The sequence below is a fragment of the Gymnodraco acuticeps genome, unplaced genomic scaffold (genome assembly GCF_902827175.1).
Source record: "Gymnodraco acuticeps unplaced genomic scaffold, fGymAcu1.1, whole genome shotgun sequence".
In the NCBI taxonomy this organism is placed as follows: domain Eukaryota; kingdom Metazoa; phylum Chordata; class Actinopteri; order Perciformes; family Bathydraconidae; genus Gymnodraco; species Gymnodraco acuticeps.
This window is the reverse complement of record NW_022990513.1, coordinates 2,622,174-2,646,751: the sequence shown is the minus strand read 5'-3', so window position 1 is coordinate 2,646,751 and position 24,578 is coordinate 2,622,174. Positions and strand designations below refer to the sequence as shown.

At 42.6% G+C, this 24,578-nt stretch overlaps 1 protein-coding gene across 2 annotated transcripts in view; it reads left to right on the top strand.

The window, feature by feature from the left end:
- Positions 1 to 17,908, top strand: part of LOC117553248 (aminopeptidase N-like) — a 33,249-nt gene extending 15,341 nt beyond the window's left edge. Inside the window, exons 12-22 of one of the 2 annotated variants that reach the window (XM_034227108.1) lie at positions 661 to 677; positions 5,122 to 5,201; positions 6,012 to 6,148; positions 6,264 to 6,319; positions 6,987 to 7,134; positions 7,230 to 7,321; positions 10,753 to 10,860; positions 10,983 to 11,150; positions 11,754 to 11,894; positions 16,863 to 16,944; positions 17,585 to 17,908. In XM_034227108.1, the coding sequence (XP_034082999.1) occupies positions 661 to 677; positions 5,122 to 5,201; positions 6,012 to 6,148; positions 6,264 to 6,319; positions 6,987 to 7,134; positions 7,230 to 7,321; positions 10,753 to 10,860; positions 10,983 to 11,150; positions 11,754 to 11,894; positions 16,863 to 16,944; positions 17,585 to 17,755 (1,200 nt within the window). In that variant the 3' untranslated portion in view covers positions 17,756 to 17,908. The remainder of the gene's footprint in view (positions 1 to 660; positions 678 to 5,121; positions 5,202 to 6,011; positions 6,149 to 6,263; positions 6,320 to 6,986; positions 7,135 to 7,229; positions 7,322 to 10,752; positions 10,861 to 10,982; positions 11,151 to 11,753; positions 11,895 to 16,862; positions 16,945 to 17,584) is intronic. The other variant, XM_034227107.1, reaches the window with a different exon arrangement.
- Positions 17,909 to 24,578: the final 6,670 nt, after the last annotated feature.

Genomic DNA, 24,578 nt, shown 5'->3' with positions numbered 1-24,578 from the left:
TTTCCCCGCTAGGCTTAAGTGGCGTTTCCCCTTGGGTTGCGTCTGTTTTTTTTTGTTTTCATAGTGTTGTGGCAACGTGGTTAGTGTCAGCTGTTTTCGGACAGCTGTCTCGGGGGCACGTCCGCGTGAGTTCTTGGTGTTACCTGCGTGCAGGTCGCTCCATAACTCTGCCGGGTTCCAGTGCGTAATTACCCGCTGCAAGCCACATGAAGACTAGGTGAGATTAGGAAGATTTTGTTTAGGCAGTTAGGGGGAAATTCTCTGTTGGGTTAATCTTATGCCCATGCGTGTTGGCAGTTTAATACTTTGCTTTCTGATTGGCTATTATGAGTTCTTTGTCAGCGTTTGTGGATGCGCCCTCAGTGTCTTTCTTAGATGATTGCCAGAAGGCGCAGTTGGTCGAAATAGCAGAGCACTATGACATTGCTGTTGTAGGGAGAAAGCGGAAACATGACATTAAAACTGTCATCTTTGTTTGAGCAGGGGGTGTTGCAGAAGAGTGAGTCTGGTGCGGCAGGGTTCGGGCCGGTAGTGGTTCAGACGGCTGGTTTGACGTTCGAGCAGCAAAAGGAGCTTTTGGCCATGCAGTTTGATCAGGAGAGGTTGAGGTTGGAGCAGGAGAAGTTGAAGTTGGAGCAGGAGAAGTTGAAGTTGGAGCAGGAGAAGTTGGAGTTTAAGTTGGAGCAGGAGAAGTTGCAGTTGGAGTTTAAGTTGGAGCAGGAGAAGTTGCAGTTGGAGTTTAAGTTGGAGCAGGAGAAGTTGCAGTTGGAGTTTAAGTTGGAGCAGGAGAAGTTGCAGTTGGAGTTTAAGTTGGAGCAGGAGAAGTTGGAGTTTAGGTTGGAGCAGGAGAAGTTGGAGTTTAGGTTGGAGCAGGAGAAGTTGCAGTTGGAGATGAGGGGTCAGCAGCAGGAGGTAGAGAAGCGTTTAGAGGTGGAGAAGGTGCTGGAGGTGGAAAAGGTGAAATGTGAGGTGGAACATGCTAGATTACGGCTGATGGGAGAGGGCAAGTTTTCTCCAGGGGAGGATGGTGGTGATAGGTCGGCATCAGGCAGTGGCGATATCATTTATTACTTGCGATTAGTGCCAAAGTTCAATGAGCGTGATCCGGAAAAAATGTTCACTCTATTTGAACGCATAGCAGAGGCAAGAAACTGGTCAGATTCGGACAGAGTGCTGTTACTTCAGTGTGTACTCACTGGGCAAGCACAGGAAGCCTATTCAGCTGTTTGTGGCGAAAATGCTTTGGACTATGATAGAGTAAAATCAGCGGTGTTGAAGTCTTACGAACTGGTTCCTGAAGCGTATCGTCAAAGGTTCAGAAGTTGGGTCAAGGGAGATAAGCAGACGCATGTGGAGTTTATCTGTGATTTAACTTCTCATTTTCAGCGGTGGTGCGCGGCAGCAAAGGTTGCAAGTTTTGACGGTCTTTGTGAGCTCATTGTCTTGGAACAATTTAAAGACATTCTCCCTCACCGTGTGGCCACTTATGTGAATGAACAGAAACCTTCCACCGCGTTTAGAGCTGCTGAATTAGCAGACGATTTTGTGTTGACACATAAGGGCAGTTTTACTGAGAAGTATTCTAGGGGTGATTGGAAACGTGGAGAAGACAATGGCTATGCCCGCGGTGGTGCAACGTTTTCACCAGGCTCCTCCCATAGATTTGTAGGTACAGGGCGACCCGAGGGGGCCAAAGTGGACCTATGTCATTATTGCAGAGGAGGGGGTCATTGGAAGGAGCAGTGTCCGTTGCTGGAAACTAAGGGGAAGCCTCGTTTGTCACCACATGCTCCAGCCATGTGTTGTTCTGCCGTGTTGGATAAAAAACCGTTGGGTGTAGGCTCGGGCATGGTGCCTGATAAGAAGCCGGTTTGTGCCGACCCGGATGCGGGTTCTGGTTTTGAGCCGTTCATCACTGAAGCTGTTGTATCAGTAGTCGGTAGTGACAAGTATGTTCCGATTAAGGTGTTGCGTGACACAGCAGCTAGATACTCATTTATTGTTGAGTCAGTGTTGCCTTTTTCGACAGAGACTGAGACGGGGGATTTTGTGCTGATGAGGGGCATGGAGATGGGCTTGATTCCTGTGCGCCGTCATACAGTAGTGCTGGATTGTGAGCTGGTACGGGGAGTTGTCTATCGGCGTGCGTCCCGCGTTGCCACTTGATGGGGTACAGATGATTTTGGGCAACGATCTTGCTGGTAGTGCTGTGTGGGCGGGTGTGCCACCACCTGTGGTGGTTTCCAGGCCGTTGACATCTGTAGAGCCAGATGAGAGCGCTTTGCAATTTCCAAGTGTGTCTCCCGTTTATACTATTACGCGTGTGCAGAGCCGTAGGATGTCTACTGACCTACCTGTTTCGGAGTCTGGAAAAAGTGGTCCAGCACGGTCCTTTGACTTTGAGATCGAGACAAAGAAGAAAGAGATGAAACCCCACAAAGCGAAGGAGAGGAGGCCGAAGGAGAGGAGGCCGAAGGAGAGGAGGCCGAAGGAGAGGAGGCCGAAGGAGAGGAGGCCGAAGGAGAGGAGGCCGAAGGAGGTCGGCGAGGCCGATGAGCGCCTACATGCTGTGGCTCAACGCCAGCCAACCCAAGGAGGAGTGGGACATATACAGGGCTGCACATAACTGGTGCGCAGGTGCGCATGCGCACCTCCGCCAAAAAAAGAGCACCGGGTCATTTGAAACAAAGCGCATTTGCGTACCAACATTGAGAGAGGGAGAGAGAGAAGGGAGAAGAGAAAAGAGAACAGAGAAAATAGAGGAGAGATGAGAGAGAGAGAGATATTTGCGAGTTGCATATGAACCATGATATGAACTCAGGGCCGGCCCGTAGCACTGGCTAGATGTTCGCCTAGGGCGCCAGATCTGTGGAGGCGCTGCGCTGGCAGTTCTGGGAGGGAAAAAAACATTTTGACCGTTGGGGCTCATCCTAATTTTCGGCCTTGATGTAACAATATTCATAATTAAGTAAATGTAACACCCTTTTCACCCCGGTTACACGTTTCATTTGCCCTGTACGATAGGCGCTGTAAGTGATGAAAATGGGGGATGTTGGCTTATCTGGCGCCCGCAGCTCACAGCCAAAATGCGAGTGAGCGAGGGAGAGAGGGAGGGTGCACCGGTACCGGCGCTGTTGTTATTAGAATCTGGTGCCGTGCTAGCTGCTCTAACGGATATAAGAAGAAGATGTTTCTACAATAATGTGGAGGGAGAGTCCTCTCCAGTCAGACTGAGAGGCTGATAAGTTAACTACAGCTCAGTGAGGTAAGGACTCTTAGTCTAAGTTCAAATGGTTTGGTCACAATTTATGTAAACACATATTTCCAAGGCACTCCTTTATAATTATTGGGATAAACAGGTTTGAAATCATTCCAATGTATACTATAGGACAGTAACCACAAATATCCTTTAAAACTGGAGAGATACAAAAAAATGCATAAATAAATAAATGTTAAGGTAAAATAAGATATGAATGAACAACACAAATAAAATAAGTTACATTCATTTGTTATTGGCTATGGTAGTTTATTGGTTATGTTCACATACTTATTTGATTACATCCACTTGTCTAAGATGACAACAGAGACTTTCGACCCAAACCCAGCTGTTGACTTGTGGATGCAAGCAGCTAATCGCAGACTCAACCAGAGAGAAAGTAGTAGTCCTACATCATCAGCTACCATGTCTGACAGAGAGGAAGACAGTGAGGAGAACAGTCAGGAGGGTAGTGATGACAGCTTGTAGGATTACTGGTCGTGCTAATGTTGTCTTGTGTTCACCTCTGCATGTGTGTTCAGTGTTCACCTCTGCATGTGTGTTCACCTCTGCATGTGTGTTCACCTCTGCATGTGTGTTCTGTGTTCACCTCTGCATGTGTGTTCTGTGTTCACCTCTGCATGTGTGTTCTGTGTTCACCTCTGCATGTGTGTTCTGTGTTCACCTCTGCATGTGTGTTCTGTGTTCACCTCTGCATGTGTGTTCAGTGCCGTGTGTCTGGCAAATAAAGTCAAGACCCCCTCAAAAGTTATGGTTTATTTCATTTTAAGGATGAGCACCAAGCAACATCTCCAGGTGCTCCTTTGAGAACCAGGGCAAAAAAGTGATGTGCACCCCTGGACATAAAGGCAGTGGAGGCGAAGAAGCAGTACGAAATCGCAAGGCAAGAGTTTGAAGACAGCGGCGGAGGAGGAGCGTCCTCCAGCCCTAAGAAGGAAAGTAAAAAAGCTGGAGTTAAGAAGAAGGATATTGGGTTGTCGTGGACCCCTTTGGGGCCCCGTCTTAAGGGGGGGGCTGTGATGCCCCTGTGGGTCCATCAGTAGAGAGGGTGTGGCTGTTCTGTCTGTGCTGCATTGGCTCCAGTGATTGCATTGATTACAGTAACTCAGGGCACCTGGGTCTGGTGTCCTGCAGCTATTCGAATGAGAAAAGTAATAGCCATCGATTCCCGACCGAGCTAAACGTTTTGATGTTTCAACGGAGTTTCTGCGATGTTCAATGCAGGAGGAGAAGCAGCGCAAAATAATAAATAAGTTTGTGCGTAGCATAACAGATAGTGGGAATGCTGTGTCAGCATTCCCACTAAATAAATAAATAGAAATAGGCAATTTGTATTTTCTACTCAAATTACTAAATTATCTGTCCAAAATCAAATACACACTGATATTTGATTTTGCCCAAACCCTGCTTATCACTAACAACCCATCTAAACGTCATTGATATTTATTTAATTATATATTAATTCCTGCTTAAAATACTTCTACCTTATGCCACTGCTTTCATATTACTTCAAATTCCAGTATTTTAATAAAAAGCAACTAAATAACTCATTAATCTATACATTTCATGGCAGGTCATGGCAGGCAATCAAAGAAAGCAACAAAGAATAAATTGTGTGTAGGGAGGCGTGTGGCGCAGTGGATAGAGTGTTGGTGTTCGGATCAAGGGAGCACAGGTTCAAACCCCACTGCAGTCAGCATGTCGTTGTGTCCATGTGACACTTCACTCCAAAGTGCTCCCGTGGGGATTGTCCACAGTACTGAGTATGTAAGTCGCTTTGGATAAAAGCGTCTAACAAGTGACATGTGATGGAATGGAATGTTAAAGTTGTTTTTATCCTACAGCTATGAATGGATTGTTCCAATCAAGTGGATGAAGACTGGAGTCATCCATCCAACCATCCAATGGCTGAAGGCCAAATCAGGTAGGAATGCACAAATACACACAATAACATGGAGATTATTTTCTGACCAATGAAATTAGTTCTTATACTGACAGTTCGAGGAGATAACAAATTTAATAGAAACATTAAATGAAACACCAGACCAATCATAGGAGGTTAAAAACACTGCACCCTAACAAGAATAACAACGCACACAGAAGCTAGAAGACTATTGGTCATTTATGAGCTTAACGTATTAAGCAATAATACTTTGTCATATCAAGTCTGACATTTTTCATGCATCAGAGCAGCTCCATTTGCAACATCAAACAAGGACAAATATTAAGACATGCTGGGATTCAGTTCTGTATTTCATTTGAGCGTTGACTGGTCACAATGTTTATATATGTTTTTTTTTGCTCCCCCTCCAGACTCAAGTCACTGAAGTGAGGCAGGCCAATTGAGTTGATATTCAAATAAATTCCGTATTCCGTCAAAAAACCCTCATTTGAGTCCCTCTCTATTTCCCTCTTAGATCTGAATGTATGGGGTGGTGGTCACACTAGTTCAGGACAAGGCAGATATTGTATATTTTAGGCATTTGACCAAACAATAATTGCCATACTTCTGGTGAGATGGCTTCATCGTTGCATGGTTCTGCCTCAGAAAGCATAGATTGACCTTCAAAGTATTGCATCTTTTGTTAGAAAGCTCCAACATCAGACACTGCAAGCTTCATTGACCGAGTTTGCAGAAAACACAAACATTGACAAAGTTATAAGAACATATTGAGGAATTATTGTCTTGTGTATAACTATAATGAAAAACTCTGACGTTTGTCTTCTTCTGTAGACACAGTAAATGAAATGAAAACATCAGAGCCATCAGATTGGGTGCTGGCCAACCTCAATGTGCTGGGCTACTACAGAGTCAACTATGACCAAGGCAACTGGGACCGCCTCCTCATTGCTCTGAGGGACAATCACATTGTATGTTTGAGCAACTTGGAGTAATGGATCTCTGCTCCTCTAATCCTGATGATGAGGCTGTTTGATCTGAGTGGTTGTGGTATAGTGACACGGTTGTTGCTCTTTTTCTTAAAAGAGTATTCCAGGGATCAACAGAGCTCAGTTGGTGGATGATGCCTTCAACCTGGCCAGGTAAGTCCTGCTAATACTGTGTCATATGACAACAGGTTCATCTGGATTACTGAAATGTGGAAAACAATGAAGTGAAGCCACAATACTTTTAAAGATTGTCCAGATATTATAAGATCCATCAAGAGTGTTTAACCCTTGTGTCGTCTTCCTATCAATGTCTGTCCTCCAGTTTGACCATTTATAAAGAATCATCCAAACCTGTGTTACACCTTAGAGAGAAACTTTATTCCTACGTATTGCCACAAGTTTTACTCTTCTGTTTGAAATGTATAGTCAATAGACCTCATTTACACAAATCAAACCACATTTCTGTTAAAAGGGAAGAAAGGTTGGATCATTTTACCAAATGAAACCCAGAAGACCACAGATGCTATACTAAACCCAAAACCTAATGAAAGTGATCAAGATTGTTTTCTCATGGAAAAACGTGTATACAAACAAATATGTAATTTTTCTGGCAGAAACATAAAATAAACCTTTATCCTTATTTTAAAACATTTTGGAACGGGTCAGATTTGACCCGATGGACAACAGGAAAAAGCGTTCTGCAATTATATGACTATTACAGTAGCATGACAAACATATTCCGACTCATTACCTGCAGTACATTTTATGAAATATTTTGTCATATTTTTAAACACTTTTCCTTTATCTCGTAACCCCAAAGAGCAAAGATAATCCCTACAGTACTGGCCCTCGAAACCACCAAGTACCTGACAGAGGAGAGGGACTATGTGCCCTGGAAGTCGGCCCTGAACAACCTGGACTTCTTCTACCTCATGTTTGACCGTAGCGAGGTTTATGGGCCCATGCAGGTGAGCCAAAACTAACTAAAAGAGACGAAACAAATATAAATTCCATGATTGTGGTCTTCATGGAATCTTCCTAAATGTGTTTTGCTTGATTTTAGAATTACCTCATGAAACAGATCATCCCTCTGTTTACTTACTATAAGAACATGACTGGCAACTGGAGCACAATACCTGCTGGACACATGGACCAGTGAGTACACACACTTTTTGCTTTTCCAAGATCATATTTTTTATGGGAGCCAATAACAACATATGAGTTAAACATTGAAGAACAGTATTACACTTTATTTACCAGTTATCTACCTTAACTAGGGATGGGTATCGAGAACCGGTACTAAGTCAGTACTGATTGGACGGTATTGGTATACCGTTAAGCCGCTGGACAAACGTTGCTGCGATCGGTATGAATTACGCTACTTCCTTAGTTTAAACAATTCTGGTTGGTTGGGAACCCTCATCCTGTGTGACGTATCCGGTTTGAGTACCACTCTGATTGGCCACTGGGAATGCTACTCGTCATCTCTCCTAACATCACTCTTATTATTGTGAGACTCCCGGGGGCAGACGCAACATCTTGCTAGCAACAGCATCTCAAGGCTTCTTAACATTTAACAACCTATTAATGATGCATACCCACTTAACGGGAAGACACTCAGCTAACAGACAATAATAACCATTTTACCTACACGGAACAGAAGTCCAACACCAAGTGTCTGAAATCAAAACTTTGAAAAACGGGCTAACGGGCTAACGGAGCTAACGGCTACTTTAGCACATAACTGGCAAAAGCGATCTTTTCTACATAATGTTATCAACATATCACATGAAAGCTGAGATTCCACAGATTCCATTGGTATAAGTCTCATCCCTGTACGACCAAAACTCGCTGAACTAGCAGTCAGGAAAGAGCAAGAAAACAACTTCACTTTACGTAGCCATGATGATAATTATGTCTTGCCTTTGCTGTTTTGTGATCAAAAGTTGTATTCAAGGGCATAAAAACGGTTAATCCAATGTCTCTCTCTAAAATGATTACTGATAATCCATCATTACAATTATAAATAATAAACGGATTATAATGGTTAGCCGACCGGAGCTTCCGGTTTAGGAGGTGCGCAAGCAGCGTCTCGTTTTAACTGAATAATGTTCATGTTTACATGGATTTATGAACTGCCCCTAATTACCGCCACCCTTCTAGAGACACAGTCAAACACACTCATACCTGCTTGGTATGACATTGAAAAAGTTACATTTAAATAATAAATTAGAATAAAATGACTGTTGTTTAATCTTCACATTTTGTAATCATGTCTATAATTTTGAGCACCAAATTATTGAAAAGTATCGATAAGAGTATTGAAAAATACCGGTATCGATAAGCAGTATCGGTATCGATAAAATCCTAACGATACCCATCCCTAACCTTAACTGTGGTTAATGCCTCTCCCTGTCTTCACATATAAAATGAAACCGGATTGAGTGTACATTCATGTTTAAATCAAATGTTAGATTACTATTGATTACTTAAATGAAACCAGAATAATACCTTAACTATATTAAAAGTAATAGATCTTGGACTCACGTCACCAAGGCAGCTGAATGTGCAGATTCTTTTTGACCCTTTTTGGGAACTTTAAGGTGTGGCACAGGTTACCTAATGGTACAGTCCACACTTGAGATCATCGACAGGACCTTTTTACTCTGTAAAAGCAAATTGTGCTAGTAGTAATTGCTTTACTTTGAAAAAGTATTTTCTCCTTTAAATCGTTCATCAGAATGATTTTGATTCTGCAATTTGACATAATTTAACTAAATATTACATTTGAGAAACCATATGTTTTCCTTTCAAATTTTTGTAGAAACATTTTTATGTAACGTATTTTTTGTGTGAGATTTGTAAAATCAGTGCACAGAGAGGTGTGCTTTGGCCAGTCACTGCTCAGCTGTAAACTTTAACTTGCTAGCATTACCACTGTCTAGTGTTAGCTTTCAATAGTCAATGATAACATGAATAAAAAAATCAATCCAAAACTATTCCTACAGAGGTGAACACTCTAATAATAATAATAATAAATGATAATAATACATGTATTTTATATAAGACACTTTACAAGTGTCACACTTAACAAAAAACAGTCACACAAAGAAGAGACAGTTCTATGGGAAAAGCAAGTGTGAAGAGGTTGGTTTTGAGGGCTTGTTTGAAAGATGATGGGGTACTGGACTATCTGATGGGGGGCATCAGGGTGCAGCAGAGAAGACCCTGTCCAGGTCCTGCTGGATTTTAAGGGGATTTCTGTTTTTTAATGGGCAATGTGGCTCAAATTATGTCAACTGAATTAGAGCCATGCCAAACAGGCAGTTCTAGGGGGCAACCGGGGCCAGTGCCCCCGTAACGCTGACCTGAGACCCCCCTCCATAAGAAAAGTTTATAATATTTATTGGCTGGCGTTATAGGCGGAACTAATATAACTCAGCATTCTAGTCGGACCCCTTAGAGCAGTACACCGCCACTGGCCGGCTGAAGCGCACAGGGAAAACAACAACACGTGTCATCTCCGACCAGAGGCTGCTCACTTTTTACTTTAAGTAAGACTCAAGACTAGAAACCAGAGAAACAGCAGGATGTTGTTACTGTCATGTGGAAGAAGAGAAACCTCAGCCTGGCTGCAGAGACCCTCAGAGACCCCGGGCCGCAGAGACCCTGGGCTGCAGAGACCCTCAGAGACCCTGCAGAGACCCCGGGCCGTAGAGACCCTCAGAGACCCTGCAGAGACCCCGGGCTGTAGAGACCCTCAGAGACCCTCAGAGACCCCTGGCCGTAGAGACCCTCAGAGACCCTGCAGAGACCCCGGGCCGTAGAGACCCTCAGAGACCCTGCAGAGACCCCGGGCCGTAGAGACCCTCAGAGACCCTGCAGAGACCCCGGGCTGTAGAGACCCTCAGAGACCCTCAGAGACCCCTGGCTGCAGAGACCCTGGGCCGTAGAGACCCTCAGAGACCCTCAGAGACCCCTGGCTGCAGAGACCATGGGATGCAGAGACACTGGCTGGAGAGACCCTGGGCTGCAGAGACCCCGGGCTGCAGAGACCCTCAGAGACCCTGGGATGCAGAGACCCTGGCTGGAGAGACACTGGCTGGAGAGACCCCGGGCTGCAGAGACCCCGGGCTGCAGAGACCCTCAGAAACTCCTGGATGCAGAGACCCTGGGATGAAGAGACCCTGGCTGGAGAGACCCCGGGCTGCAGAGACCCCGGGCCGTAGATACCCTCAGAGACCCTCAGAGACCCCGGGCTGCAGAGACCCTCAGAAACTCCTGGATGCAGAGACCCCGGGCTGCAGAGACCCCGGGCCGTAGATACCCTCAGAGACCCTCAGAAACTCCTGGATGCAGAGACCCCGGCTGGGCTTGGTCTAGGTGCAAACAGATGCTTCTCTGGTTATCCTTCCCAAGATAAAACCGTTTTGGATCCATATCGAACAAAGCACTAATAATAGAGACCACCAGAGCTACGGTTAATTTGGTTCTCTCTGGGAGCTACACCTGGTTCATCCTCCTTCCTTTGTCCGCATGCATACTGTATATACTGTATATTACCTTCCCTTCTATCCTTTCTCCAGGTATAATCAGGTGAATGCTATCAGCATGGCCTGTAGAACAGGCTTAGAGGAATGCTCAACTCTGACCAAGACATGGTTCAAACAATGGATGGACACTAATAAAAACCAGTAAGTAAATAAAGTGTAACCTGTTATCTTTCCACTCTCTCTATTCCTAAGTGCCTAAAGTGCAACCATCTGTCTTTCATCTATGGTATTGGACTGAATTCAAACATGTTATCTTTCTTAAGGATCCACCCCAACCTGCGGTCCACTGTGTACTGCAACGCCATTGCAGCAGGTGGCGCTAAAGAGTGGGAGTTTGCCTGGTCAGAGTTTCAGAAAGCCACCATCGCTAGTGAAGCTGAAAAACTGCGCTCAGCTCTGTCCTGCAGCAAGCAGCCCTGGCTGCTCAACAGGTCTGTAACTGGGATAACAACCATAGGGGGGGGGGGTTTAACTGCGTACATTTACTTAAGTGCTGTACTCAAGTACCATTTTGAGATACTTGTACTTTACTTGAGTATTTCCATTTGATGCTACTTTTTGCTACTCCACTACATTTAGAGGTAAATGGTGTACTTCTACTCCTCTACATGTATTTAATACCTTTAGTTACTTCACAGATCTGGATGAATTATATGAAATCTAATCAAGTGTTAAATCAGACTTTAGTTCCACCTGGAGTAAATCCACAAGCTACCCTGCAGTATACAAAGTCATTCAAACTAGCTGCACCTTCACCAGCTTTGAGAACACTTTCATGATCAATCATTATAAAACATATCATATATATTATTCTGAAATGGACCAATCTGCACAATGACTACTTTTACTGTCTTTCACTATATTTTGATGAGAATACTTTTGTAACATTTTGATTGCAGGACTTTTACTTGTAACACTCTGGTACTTTTGATCATGTACAATATCTGAGTTCTTCTCCCACCTCTGAATACACCTGCAGATAACTGAAAGTCAGCCTACACAGTGTTCTCATTGGTCTGCTTGTATCCTTTCAGATACCTGGAGTACACTCTGAATTCTACACTGATCAGAAAGCAGGATGCCACCTCCACCATTGTCTACATCGCCAGCAATGTGGCGGGTCAGAGTCTGGCGTGGGACTTTGTCCGAGCTCGATGGACATACATCTTCAATGAGTGAGGACAACACAACACTCTCAGTTACTGACACCCAGGGTTACTTTAAAAATGTAATCCGTTACAACAACTAGTTGTGTGTCAAAAATATCCAAATATTAAATCTGATTACTTTCAGTTACTTTTGGATTACCTCAATATCAAATGCAATGCAAATAAAAACGAAATAAAATAAATAACAATAAGATGTTTTTACTGAAGTCTTTGTATCAATGTAACCTTAGAAAAGAAGAAACCAAGAAACTTCATATCAAAAATGCAGAAACAGTTATAGCTTACAAATACTGTTTAAGCTTCATACATGAATCAAAAGGATAGACTGTTTTTATTTAACAAATCAGGAGTCCACCTACTGCATACAAAATACATGTATTTAAAATAGTGCTGTCAAAATTATCGCGTTAACGGCGGTAATTAATTTTTTGAATTAATTGCGTTAAAATATTTAACGCATTTAACGCATGTGCAGAATGGCTCGCCCCATACGTGCCACCAGTGGCAGCGCCAGGTTATGGCTGGGGTAGGCTACACCCATACCAAGAAATGGCTTAGCCCCACCATGAAAAATGATGTTAAAGGAAGCAAAATAAAGTCTGCCAACTCGCGGAGTAAATTGCACAGACAGCAGTTAGTAAGATTGATTTCAGTAGCCACGGTTTTGAAAACTTTTGTCACGTAGTGATCGTCTTCTCAATAGAACATCTTTGATAACGGCGTGGTGTTGTTGCAGGAAGTCCCGACGGAGAATACTTTTGCTGTAGTACAGGGGTGCACATAACTGGTACGCAGGTTATGTGCGTAATCTCTCTGAAATGCGTACCGTCACTTGTGTCACAAAGCGCATTTGCGTACCGACGTACTTGTGAAGCTTTTCCAGAAGGCGGTTAGATCACCGGACGACAGAGTCGGTCTCCGTGTGCACAGACAGGGCTGCTGTTAACGTCGGTCTGTACAACGGAATTGTGCCAAAACTACGCCAACCGGCTGCGGAGGGAGACTCCCCCCCTTCACTGGAGAACTGCGCTAAAACAGCTGATCACAACGTTCACACTCTGTGGTCACGAAGTACTCCACTAGCCACCCCCCCCGTCGACTTTCCTGAAGTACTCCCCCGTTGATAGAAATCAACACGTAATGAATTAAGACCCCACGGTTTGATGATTGATAGGTGTGTGGGTTGTCTTTCATTTTGACACGCAGAAAAATGTTATAATAAACATAGATACTGTATGTTAAATGGATATATCCGCCTTCTTTCATTTATCTTTCCATTCCCACAACAATATACATAAATAAATGGCATATTTTGGACATAGTTCGAATGGTGATTAATCATGATTAATTAATTTTTAAGCTGTGATTAATCTGATTAAAAAAATGTAATCGTTTGACAGCCCTAATTTAAAATAAAGAATCATTAAAGCAGCCTTTATATAAACATATATTTATATAAACCATAAAGAAAATTCCTTCAGGACGTCTAAATATAATATATCCATCTTTTTTTCAAAAGGTATTGTAACTGTCATACTGCTAGTAATATGCAGTATGTAACAGTGATCAGATAACTTTTTTTATTTTTATAATTGTAATCAAACACAGTTACCTTGTTTTTTATCCTGATAACGTCATCTCGTGTTAGAAAGATATCACTCGACACCAGCTTAAGAATCAATAATCAGGTTCTAATGTATTCTTGCTAGAAGGAGCAGAGTTAAATCACATACAGAAATATGGTTCAACTCCCACACATGAGGTAAGGTATGCTGCTCAAAGGAGAAGAAAATCACATCAAGATTGTATAGTCCCAGTATAGTCCCAGTATAGTCCCAGTATAGTTGGTTTTGCGTCAGATGGAAATAGACGGCAGTTGAACCTGCGCATGCAGGTTTTCTCTTTATGAGACTGGGATGTTGCTCTTTGCCCCCCAGAGGGTGAGAAGACAAGTGTGAGTGTCTTCTTTTCTGTGGGTAAACACATGAATCAGGCCTTGGCTCCTCCAGTCTCGACAGGAGCAGCTGCAAGCTCATACATGGTTCCAACATAGTGGCACACAGTATTATTATTATAATTACTTATTCCGTACTTTATAACTTAGATGACCAAATATGTATATATGCTGACAGTTATTTTACTCTTATTTTTACTCATCTCCTATTTCATAGTCTTTTATTATTATTATCATTTTAATTTATTTTCTTGATTTGATTTCTTTTTGATTTTATTAATCTGTGTGAATCTTTGCTGTCCTGTTTTTTCACACTTACCCTGTTGCTGCTTTGTACAACGGAATTTCCCCTCGGGGATTAATAAAGGTTCATCTTATCTTATCTTATCCGTATTGTTCCCAACATCTCGTTACATGTAATCAGTAACTCCCCAAGTCTGCTGACACCACTGCATCATAAGAAGAGGTGTGAGGCTATTCTATAACTCCGTTTCTCAAACCGAATCCAGTCTGTGAAAAAGGTTTGTAATAGTGCAGATACATGGTGTGTTAGGAAAACTTCTCCTGGCCTATGATTTTATCACATGTCAAACTAAAGCACAGTCAGATAGGCAGTTTTAGGTCATGTTTGTTATCATGACATATTTTATTGTCTGAGCTTTTTCCGAGTTACTCAAACTGCTTCAGAAGACCTTTGGTCCTCATAAACCCGGCAGGCTTCAGAGCCCACAGGTGCTGAGCTGAGTCTCACTGAACAAAGCTCATAATTCGATGTTTTCTAGGTAGAAGAACATGTGCAACCAACAATTAATTTTGGTTGTAGAAAATGCATTATCAGATGTTTCAAAGAGCCTCACAGTCAGTCTTCTAGCATCTGTAAATAAAACATAAACATACATTTATTTAGTCTTTTTTTATTATTCTCAGGCTATAACTATCGCCGGTGCAGCGCACTGGGGCCCAGAGCCGGCCAGGGGCCCATGTAGAAAAAGAAAGTATATATATTTTTTAATTTATTTATTTTTGGGGCCCCAATTCACGCAGTCTTCAAAGTAACCAAGCAACCTAAATTAATTTGTAATTTGTCTGTCCAATGACCTTGCTCCCTTTCATGTCATGTGATACCTTGCGTGACGAGTGAACCGTTTAATCAACCTGAACTGTAATGTAGCTAGCAGCAGCAAGTTCTGCAGCATTATAACAAATGTAATAGCTTGCATTTATAATGTACAGCAAACCAAAGCACAAGAGCAGCGCTCAAAAGAGAAAGGACAAGAGAGAACAAGGAGATATAAAGGCTAAACTGACGTCATACATCGTCCTCAAAATCGAGCGCTAATGTTAGCAATGTTGACGTGCAGCGGCAGCCGGAGGCTAACGATAGCTCACCTGCCTCACCACCATCATTGCCATGTAGCTCCACAAGTGAAGCTGTATCCGTGGCCGTGGCTGTGCAACCTTCTTCTCCAGCCAGCCAGGTGGTCCAACAGTTCCCCCAAGGGCCCCAACCGATAGGGGAATCTATGGCGCTATCGAGACCCCCGACGCCAAGATCAAAAGCTATATTATAGCAACCGGTCTATGTAGGCCTACCGGCCCATTCCCCAGAGACAAACATCAAGGAAACAGGTGTAATCCTCTTCTTAGTTCACTGTGCCGTTGTCAGGCTGTGGTGGTTTGAGGCCAGGGCAGGCTGTGGTTGATAGCCTACATGTGGCGCTTCTGAGTGGTTGTGTATGTCTGTCATAGGCGGTGCCAGGGGGTGCTGAAGCTCCCCCTAGGATAGCCATAGCACTCCCCAAGCACCCCCAATAAATGTATGTCTTTTTTATTTTTACGTGTGAAATTCATAATTTGAAAAATTATTGATGAGAAAATAATATGCCACAGAACAAGTACTTCTGGGTCTCTGTGTTTCATTCAAGCTCGGCTCTGTGTGTGTGTGTGGCAGGCGCGCATTTAGTGTGATTAAGCGAGCGAGAGACAGCGCACCGGTGCCAGAGACCGTGTTGTTAGCATCTGTCTAGCTAGCTGCACTAACGGATATAAGGAGCTGTTTCTACAACAAGGTGAAGGGAATGTCCTCTCCTCTCAGACTGAGGGACTCAGGTGAGCTAAAGGACTCGCTGAGTGTTTAGAATCTAGTTAACTTTAGTCTAAGTTATCTCAGTGGGTTTCAAACGGTTTGGTCACCATTTATGTATACAATTATTTCCGAGGCACACCTTCATATGATCATTATAGTTATACAACAATAAGAGAATAAATGAAAAATAGGTATGAAATACTGTGTGACAGTAAAACAAGAATACAGTTTAAAAGGGGAGTGATTAGTAAAATATCCATAAAGAAAAAAAAAAAATCGTCCCGGGGGAGCATGCCTCTGGACCCTCCTAGAGGATATTAGATCCACCCCCCACTTATAAAAATAGCACTTTACCTATGCTTACACCTATATGCCGTGAGCTGATTATCGAGCCTTCATTGTAACAAGTGTATGTATGCGGTGCGTGTGGGGAGTGTTGCAGTAGAAAATTCCACTGTAGCGCCCGGTAGATTAAGGGAAAACCCTAAATGTTTGCGCACCCTCTGTGAAACGTCAAGCTACCCCACAGCACCCCCAAAAGAAAATCTCTGGCGCCGCCACTGATGCCCGTGCGTGTGTGTGAGCGCATCAGTGTGCGCTTATGTTTGGGGCGATGGGGCCCAAAACAATATTTGCACCGGGGCCAATCACAACCTTGTTACGCCACTGGTCTGACCTGTAGAAATATGAACATTTTATTATTCACTGGAAATACTTAAGTTTCATTTTGTGCTCTTCAGTACATAAAAACTACTAAATCCAAGTCTATCTTGGGAGTAGCCCACAGTGTACCTGGTTCATCACAGACTGTAAAGGAGCAAACTGAACTCTGAACAGTTTAGAAATGTGAACCTGTAGCAAATGTGTTCTACCAACTGTATGCAATTTACATCAAAACGGAGCTGATAGGTCTTGCCTTTGTTTTCATTCACAGGTATGGAGGTGGATCATTCTCCTTCTCTAACCTGATCAATGGAGTCACCAAGCGTTTCTCTACTGAATACGAGCTGCAACAGGTTAGATATTCTAGAACATTTTGTGTACATTGTAGACAATTGTTTAAATGTCCAAACTTGTCAGGGCTGCGTTCACAAAATTAAAACACAAACCGTCTAGAAATTGTAAACTAAATTAATGTGTTGGAAACGTAATTTGATTATTTGCCACAGTCAGCTGCTCAACAAAATGATGTGCATAGAGCTTGAGATTTGAGGGGTTTTTCTTTGCAAGGGAATAGATTAAATGTAATGTCCTTATTTTCCTATCAGTTGCAATGTTTTAACTCAGTGGTTCCCAAACTTTTTCAGTCAGGTAATTGGAAATATCTTCGAGTCCCGCGAATCCGGTTCCCAACTAGATTGGTTGCATTAATTGTATTTAGCTGTACAGACATTACCTTTTCTCTGCTAATAGTAATAAGACACAATTATGTAACTATACTTTTACATGTTGTCGAAAACTGAGCATTTCTCCATCTAATTATAATGCCTTTTGGCCAGGTGTTTGGACAGATTGCTTGTGTTACGCGAAAAACACTAATGGCAGGATGGATTAGGGACTTCTAACACCCGATTTGTGATGAACCCTGTGCTGTTATCCATGGCTTTCACCTCTCCAAACAACACACTCACTCACTGTTTATTTTCATTGTTTCAGCTAAAGCAGTTCAAGGCAGATAACTCTGAGGTGGGTTTCGGCTCTGGGACGCTGGCATTGGATCAGTCCATTGAGAGAACCATCAGCAACATAAAATGGATCACAGAGAACAAGCAGAATGTTTTGAATTGGTTCAAGGCTGAATTAAAGCTTTATGAGGCCTCGTCCTAGCTCTTTACTTCAGTACTTCATTAAAGTTAAACATGCTCTTGGTCCAGCCAAATAAAACTTGCATGGAGGAGAAAGAGATCTCACACAATTTCAATTTAAAGTATTTTACTCTGACGAGTAAGTTTGGTTCAGAATGATATGATGATCTTTAAAATGAATGGAATGGAAAATATTATTCATTTGGAATAAAAAATGTGTTATCCTTAGAACACTTTTTTTACAGCAGTTTTAATAAGAATATACTGAAATAACAATATTAAGAGTTTATGTAATTATTTTGTTCATGCTTTCAAAGCCTTTTATTGTGATTAAAGATTGTTTTATTTAACTTGAGATGTCAAAATATGTGTTTAGTTGTCATGACATAGTAATAATCATTTTTGATATACGATTAACAAAATCAATATGTTGTATATCTACATTAAACATGATTAAAACATGACTCTTTAGTCTGCATCATATTTTTTTAACTCTTTGTCACGCTCACAGGTACAGATTTGAACCAAGTAGCATGACACAGATACAACCAGTTTTCATAAGGTTTGTTTTTTTCAGGTCAGGGACAGGCAAAACCAGGAAATCCAGCAGTCAGGCAAACAAATCCAATAAAGGGTGTTAGCAGATTTAGACTTATACGTTGTGTCTCTCTGCAGCAGAAAGGTGAATAATCTCAGCAGTTCAAGTTTAGCCATTCATCACGGCGTTATTTATTAGATGCACACAGGTCAAGAGACTGGAGGACAGAGAGAGAAGGGGTGTGACTCCAACGCTCTTATACCCCAGGTAGTAGGGATGCTCCGATCGCCAATTTCGGGGCCGATCGCCTGAATCGAGAAGGTCCTCGCTGCGGAACGCGGAATGGGGCGGGGTCGGATAAAAGGCGGGGTCCGACCCCTCCTCCGCCCCATTCCGCGACCCCGCCTTGTGAGTCCACATTACACATCAGCTGTTTCCCTACCGCCAAGAAGAAGAAGAAGAATCATCATCATCATTATCATTATCATGGAAGGGAACGACCGAAGGTAATAAATGATGTATTATCCAACCCAGTAGACATTCGCTGCCAAGTTCCTACCTTGTAAGTTGTCTGTATGGCCGTACCAATAAGTTAGCGCAGCATGCTTGGTCTTGAAATGTTCGTAAGAATCCATAGATGTAGAATATCTACATTGTTCATCTTGATGTGTTTTTAAATTCTTACAAACCAACTGAATCGATCTGCTTAAAGAAATAACAACATTTGATACATGTAGACTCTGATTTGAATGTATTCCATTGTGTGTTCTTCCTCAGACACCATACCATTCTTACTGAGGGAGAAGAACCTGTGCCCCTACAGTCCGCCGGTTCACCTTTTTATCAGTGCCCATTCTGCTCTTATAAGACTGCAGAAAGGCATTTGGTGATTAACCACATACAAAATCATGCAACGGTGAAACATAAAGGTAAAAGCCAATGTTAGGGCATAACTTGAACAACAAACAAAATGCATGTGAACAGACAACATACATATGTATATATAGGTACTTTATTTATCCCAAAGGAAAGTGATGCACAAGCAAGGTAGAAATATACATATTTAAAATACTAGTAAAGGGTAAAAGTCAACAAGTAGAAAACTGAGGTATTACCTTTATACTGGTGTACAGCAGAAATAGCCTTAAATATGCACTGTAAATATACTGCATCTATAAGCATATAAGCACTACATACATACATACATGTATTGCTACCAAAAAGAGCTGCAAACTATTGTTAACTGTCAGCCACTGTCAGTTGCAGCACACAAAGGTTAAAGGTAGCATATAATAATGTTAAAATGTGCAACAAAAAAGAGGAGTAAAAGTAGCTCTTTTTTTCGTTTTAGTTTTTGAAAGTAGCTCTCATCCTAAACAAGTTTGGAGACTGTTATAGAACGATACATTTGACCATTTTAAGCTTGAAAAATTAAGCTTAAGAGGAACAGGTGGGGCTTGAAAAGGCCCACCTGTTCAAAGTGGGGAATGACAGAAAAAGTTTGAGAACCACTGCGTAGGAGAAGCACCCCTTTATAAGTAGTGCTATGGCGGCATCTCAGTGGTGCTCTGCAAAGAATATGGGAGATAAAGTCATCCTGCCACAAATTCTTTCCATGGCCCCACTGGACAGAGAAGCAGCTCTCCATAACCTTGGTGAAGCCAGCAACCTGCGGGACGAAGACAGCTGGGAAGACAGGATGGACCCATTTATGTTCAGGTTCAAATTTGAGTCGGACTATTTAATGTCTTTTGAGCAGTGCATTGACAAAGAAAACCTTAAGGTTCATGCCTGTTTTGAAGAGCGCGGTTGAATGTTTGCATCAGCAAAGCCTTTCACTGTTGTATAGATTTTTTTTTGTATACTTGGTTTGGTTTTTATATTTACTGTATTTGCTTTTTCGGTTCTGTTATCTTAATGATTGTTCTGTTATATGATAAATGTTGTAAATAATAAATGCTTTTTCTATCATTCTATGAAATGCAGTGCAATGTATCATTTGAAATATATGGACTAGATATGAGTATGCACAGAACTGACTAAATGAATAATCAATTAAAACAAATATTAAATAATATACTTAAATACACTAATATATCAATTAAAAACAAATATTAAATAATGAACTTAAATACACTAATGGAAAATATGACTTTTTATACCACATATTTAAATACATTCATGCATTTAATTAGTATGAAGTTTTTTAATTATATTTAGTGGAGTGCAGATTTGTATTTGTATTTATTGTAGTTGTCCAGCAGATGATACTGTTTGTGTCATTAGGATATCCATACACCCCGCCCATCGGACGTCCAGCCCCGCCCACATCCGACCCCCCCCCCCATTCCGCGTTCCGCAGCCAGGGCCTATAGGAATGGGGCGGAGGAGGGGTCGGACGTCCGACCCCGCCCACATCCGACCCCGCCCTATTCCGCGTTCCGCAGCCAGGGCATATAGCCTGAATCAGTATCGGCCGATACCGATCGCCGATCCGATCGAGTGGGCGGGGCCTAAATGGAAGATTTAAACATCACTTTAAATCTTCCATTTAAAATGATGTTTAAAACTCAGTTAATGGGGCTCATTCACTGGAGCTTCCACAAACAACAATCAACTTAATTATTACATTCAAATGATGTACATTATTCAAGTTTACATTCACTTTGGATAATAACACGGGAGAAATGAGCGGAAGTGCTCTCTTTTCCTCTCTCCCTCTCCCTCTCCCCCCTCTCTCCCTCTCCTGACAGCCTGTCAGTATCTCATGCAGCTCACTGATCCAGTAATGAGTGACCCGACAATGAAGAATAAATATATTTATAATAACTAGTTTAGCTTGTTCCAGAGGTAGGCTAGATAAAATAGCTAAATGTGTTAGGTCTAACTCTTACGGTACGTCCACACAGCAGCTTTTCAAAAATCTTGAAAATCTTGGAGCTGGGCGTGTCTGAAAGCTTGGGGATTTTTTGCGAGCAACGCGACCAACAACCAATCACATGAATCTCCCGCCCCCGACATACAAAGCAAATAACCCCGGGGATTTTATGCGAGCAATATATATATATATATAAACTCCCCAAACAGGCGAAAACCTACCAGTTTCACCCACTGTCTCTGCCACCTCCCTCCATGCCTGGTTCCTCCGGTTTGTATCCCGTTAATAGTTCTGGTCGAACCGGGTGATTTGCTACCGTAATTTCTCGTTTGGAATATGAGGAAATGAACTGCGGTCTGGTTCTCCCTGTGTGTGTGTTTCGTCCCGCTTACCTGTCCGGCGGGCGGAGCTGCAGGATTTCTGCTTCACACACACGTTGCATACCGCTATTTTACCGTCTTTTTCGGACACCTTAAAATAATGCCAAACCGGTGAAGCCATTTTGGCGAGCTTGTTTTGCCGCACACAGAGAAAAGTGTCATGTATTTTACGTCATGCGATCGGCTCTCGCGATCGGCATGTTTAGAGAGCACCGATCGATCGGTAGAGAGTGAGTATCGGCCGATCTCGATCGGTGACCGATCGATCGGAGCATCCCTACCAGGTAGTGACATCACAATCATGTGGTACAGCCCTAACCAATGAACACAGTTAGTAGTCGCAGCTACTTACATAAACAATATGGTACACAGTATTACATGGAGTCATACACTATACATGTCTGTATGTTAAACCTCAACACTCCCACTTATGAATTATGTGCTTACTGTATACCTGTTCATATTTAATTAACAAAGCAAAAACATGATTCAAATGTGGGCTTCTTGGTTTTCCAAGAGACTAGTGAGCTGTCCTTACTCATGCTCACACAATATCCTGTCATACTGCGTCTATCGGTCTTGTCTGCAGCCCAATCAGCGTCACTATAAGCCCGTAAGCCTAGTTTCTCGCTGCTCTTTCTGAAACAAAGCGGCTTGTCTGCAGTGCCCCTGAGATAACGCAAAACGTGTTTTACTGTAACCCAATGTTCATCTGTCGGTTCAGCAAAAATATTGTGATAACTTGCTTACCACGAAACATAGGTCTGGACGTGTACAGGTAGTCAAATAAATTAGGCTGCCAACAGCCTCTCTGTATTTCTTCACATCCACCATTTTAGGTGCATCTTCAGTGTAGTAAAGTGCCGTAAATTGACTTCTCTAGCTTACACTCTAGCTTTCCTCCCTCCTTTACATAACCCTCAGGTTGTTCCATGTAAATGTCGTGATCGACATGCAGGTAGGCCTTCTTTACATCCATCTGGTGTCAAATCAAATCCTCTTGGGCTGCCTTCTGCATTAATACACGTACACTTGTCAGGTTGGCTGTAGGTGAGAACGTCTCCCCGTAATCTATCCCCACCCTCTGACTGTATCCTTTTGCTACGAACCTAGCTTTGTACTTGTCGTGTTCGTCAACGTCTCCCTTAACTGAATAGACCCATTTACCTCCCACTGTTTTCCTGCCCTCTGGCAATTTTGTCAGGGTAAAAGTCTGATTGTCTTCGAGAGACTTAATTTCCTCATCCATCGCTTTTCCCCAGTTTTCTGACTCGGTCGATGTCATGGCCCCTTTAAAGGTCAGAGGTACACCGCAAACTGCTCTGTAACAATAATCTATACTAGTGAGTGTTTTATCCTCTTCATCACTATCTTCCTGAGTATAATCTCTAAAGTACTCTGGGGGTTTGCGCTCCCTACTGGGATATCTTCCACTGTCTGAGGCATCTGACGCCACCCTGGGTGCTGTTCGCCATCATCCTCTGGTGCTGACTGTGGAGCGTTAGTTTGTACATCTTTGCTCATTACACTAGGCTGTGGGGCATTTACTCCCTCTTCACAGTCTTCCTCCGAATCCTGTTCTAGCCACTGTGTCTGAGTCTCGCTATCACAAGTTGTGCTGGTGATAAACTTTACTAGTTGTCGGGGTATTAAACTAGATAGGCTAGATAAGGCTTCCCTTGTCATGCCCTACAAAACGTCCTTTCTCACACCTAGTGTCTAATGTTCCCCTGTCCTGCTGGTACGCATAGCACACTGCTCCAAACTTATGCATCCTAGCTAAATTACACTTTTTCCCTGTCAGTGCTGAATATGGCGTAGTGCCCGTGAGTAGTTATACTCATACCACTTTCGTCTCATTAGTATGCATAGAAAGTGACAGGTCACACCTCTAAGTCCCGCCCCCTTCCACCGGAAGTCCCGGAAGTCCCCCACTTCCGGTTTTCAAAATAAAAAAAATAAAACATAATTTAAAAATGATAAAAATAAAATGCTGCCCCTACCGGTCGCCCCCACTTCCGGTTTTCAAAATAAAATAACATGAAATTTAGCAACCATGAGAAAAATAAAATGCTGCCCCCTACCGGTTTTACAAAATAATAATTTTAAAATGAATCACATAGTATGCATAGGATCAATGTCCCGCCACCTAACCACTTCCTGTGCCCCTAATCCTGTATACAGTATTGACTGTAACTTACAAATACTTGCAAATAACATGAAATATAGCAACCTAAAAAAAGTAATGTCAATCTCTCTAACCCTCTCTCTGCTCTAAAGAGTTCCGTGAAAAGTTTTGTGAACAGTCTGGACAAGCCAGGACACGTGTGAGAGAAATCATAAAACCCCCGACATCCTCTACAGGCAAATGGTGTGTGTGTGTGTGTGTGTGTGTGTGTGTGTGTGTGTGTGTGTGTGCGTGTGTGAGAGACAGGGTTCGTACAGGTGCTTGAAATCCTTGAAAATGCTTGAAATTTGACGTGGTGTTTTCAAGGTTGGGAAAGTGCTTGAATTTTGGGAATGGTGCTTGAAATTGAGATAAAGTGCTTGAAAATGTAAATGCTTTACTTTTACAATAAATTGCTGTCTGACTGAATAGTTCGCTTTTTAGATTAAAAGACAAATAATTGCTTCGCTTCTACATAAAACAGCTCTGCTGCGGCCTTCCCGTGCTATGCGCGCGACCTGCAAGTGTTTGTGTTACGTGTGACCTGGGCAATCTGATGAGAGTGATAGATGACTGTGTGCCAGGAGGTTGCAGTTTCAACGAGCGTTGGCTAGCAGAAGACAAATACAAGCCATGGCTAAGACGAGGGTCAAGCCCACGAGTAGCCTCCTGCAAAGTTTGCAACAAATAACGATGCGAGAGTCTGAGCTGACGAGCCACATGAAAGGTACGCCGTAGTAAAGCATTTTAGATTAGGCTAACGTTGCATGTTACGTTTGTTTAAGCTAACGTTAGCTAGCTGACTAGCAAACTCGATTGAGGGATAATAATAATTGCAGGGGACAATCATTTCAGAGGAGCGTACCTATGTTATGTGCGTTA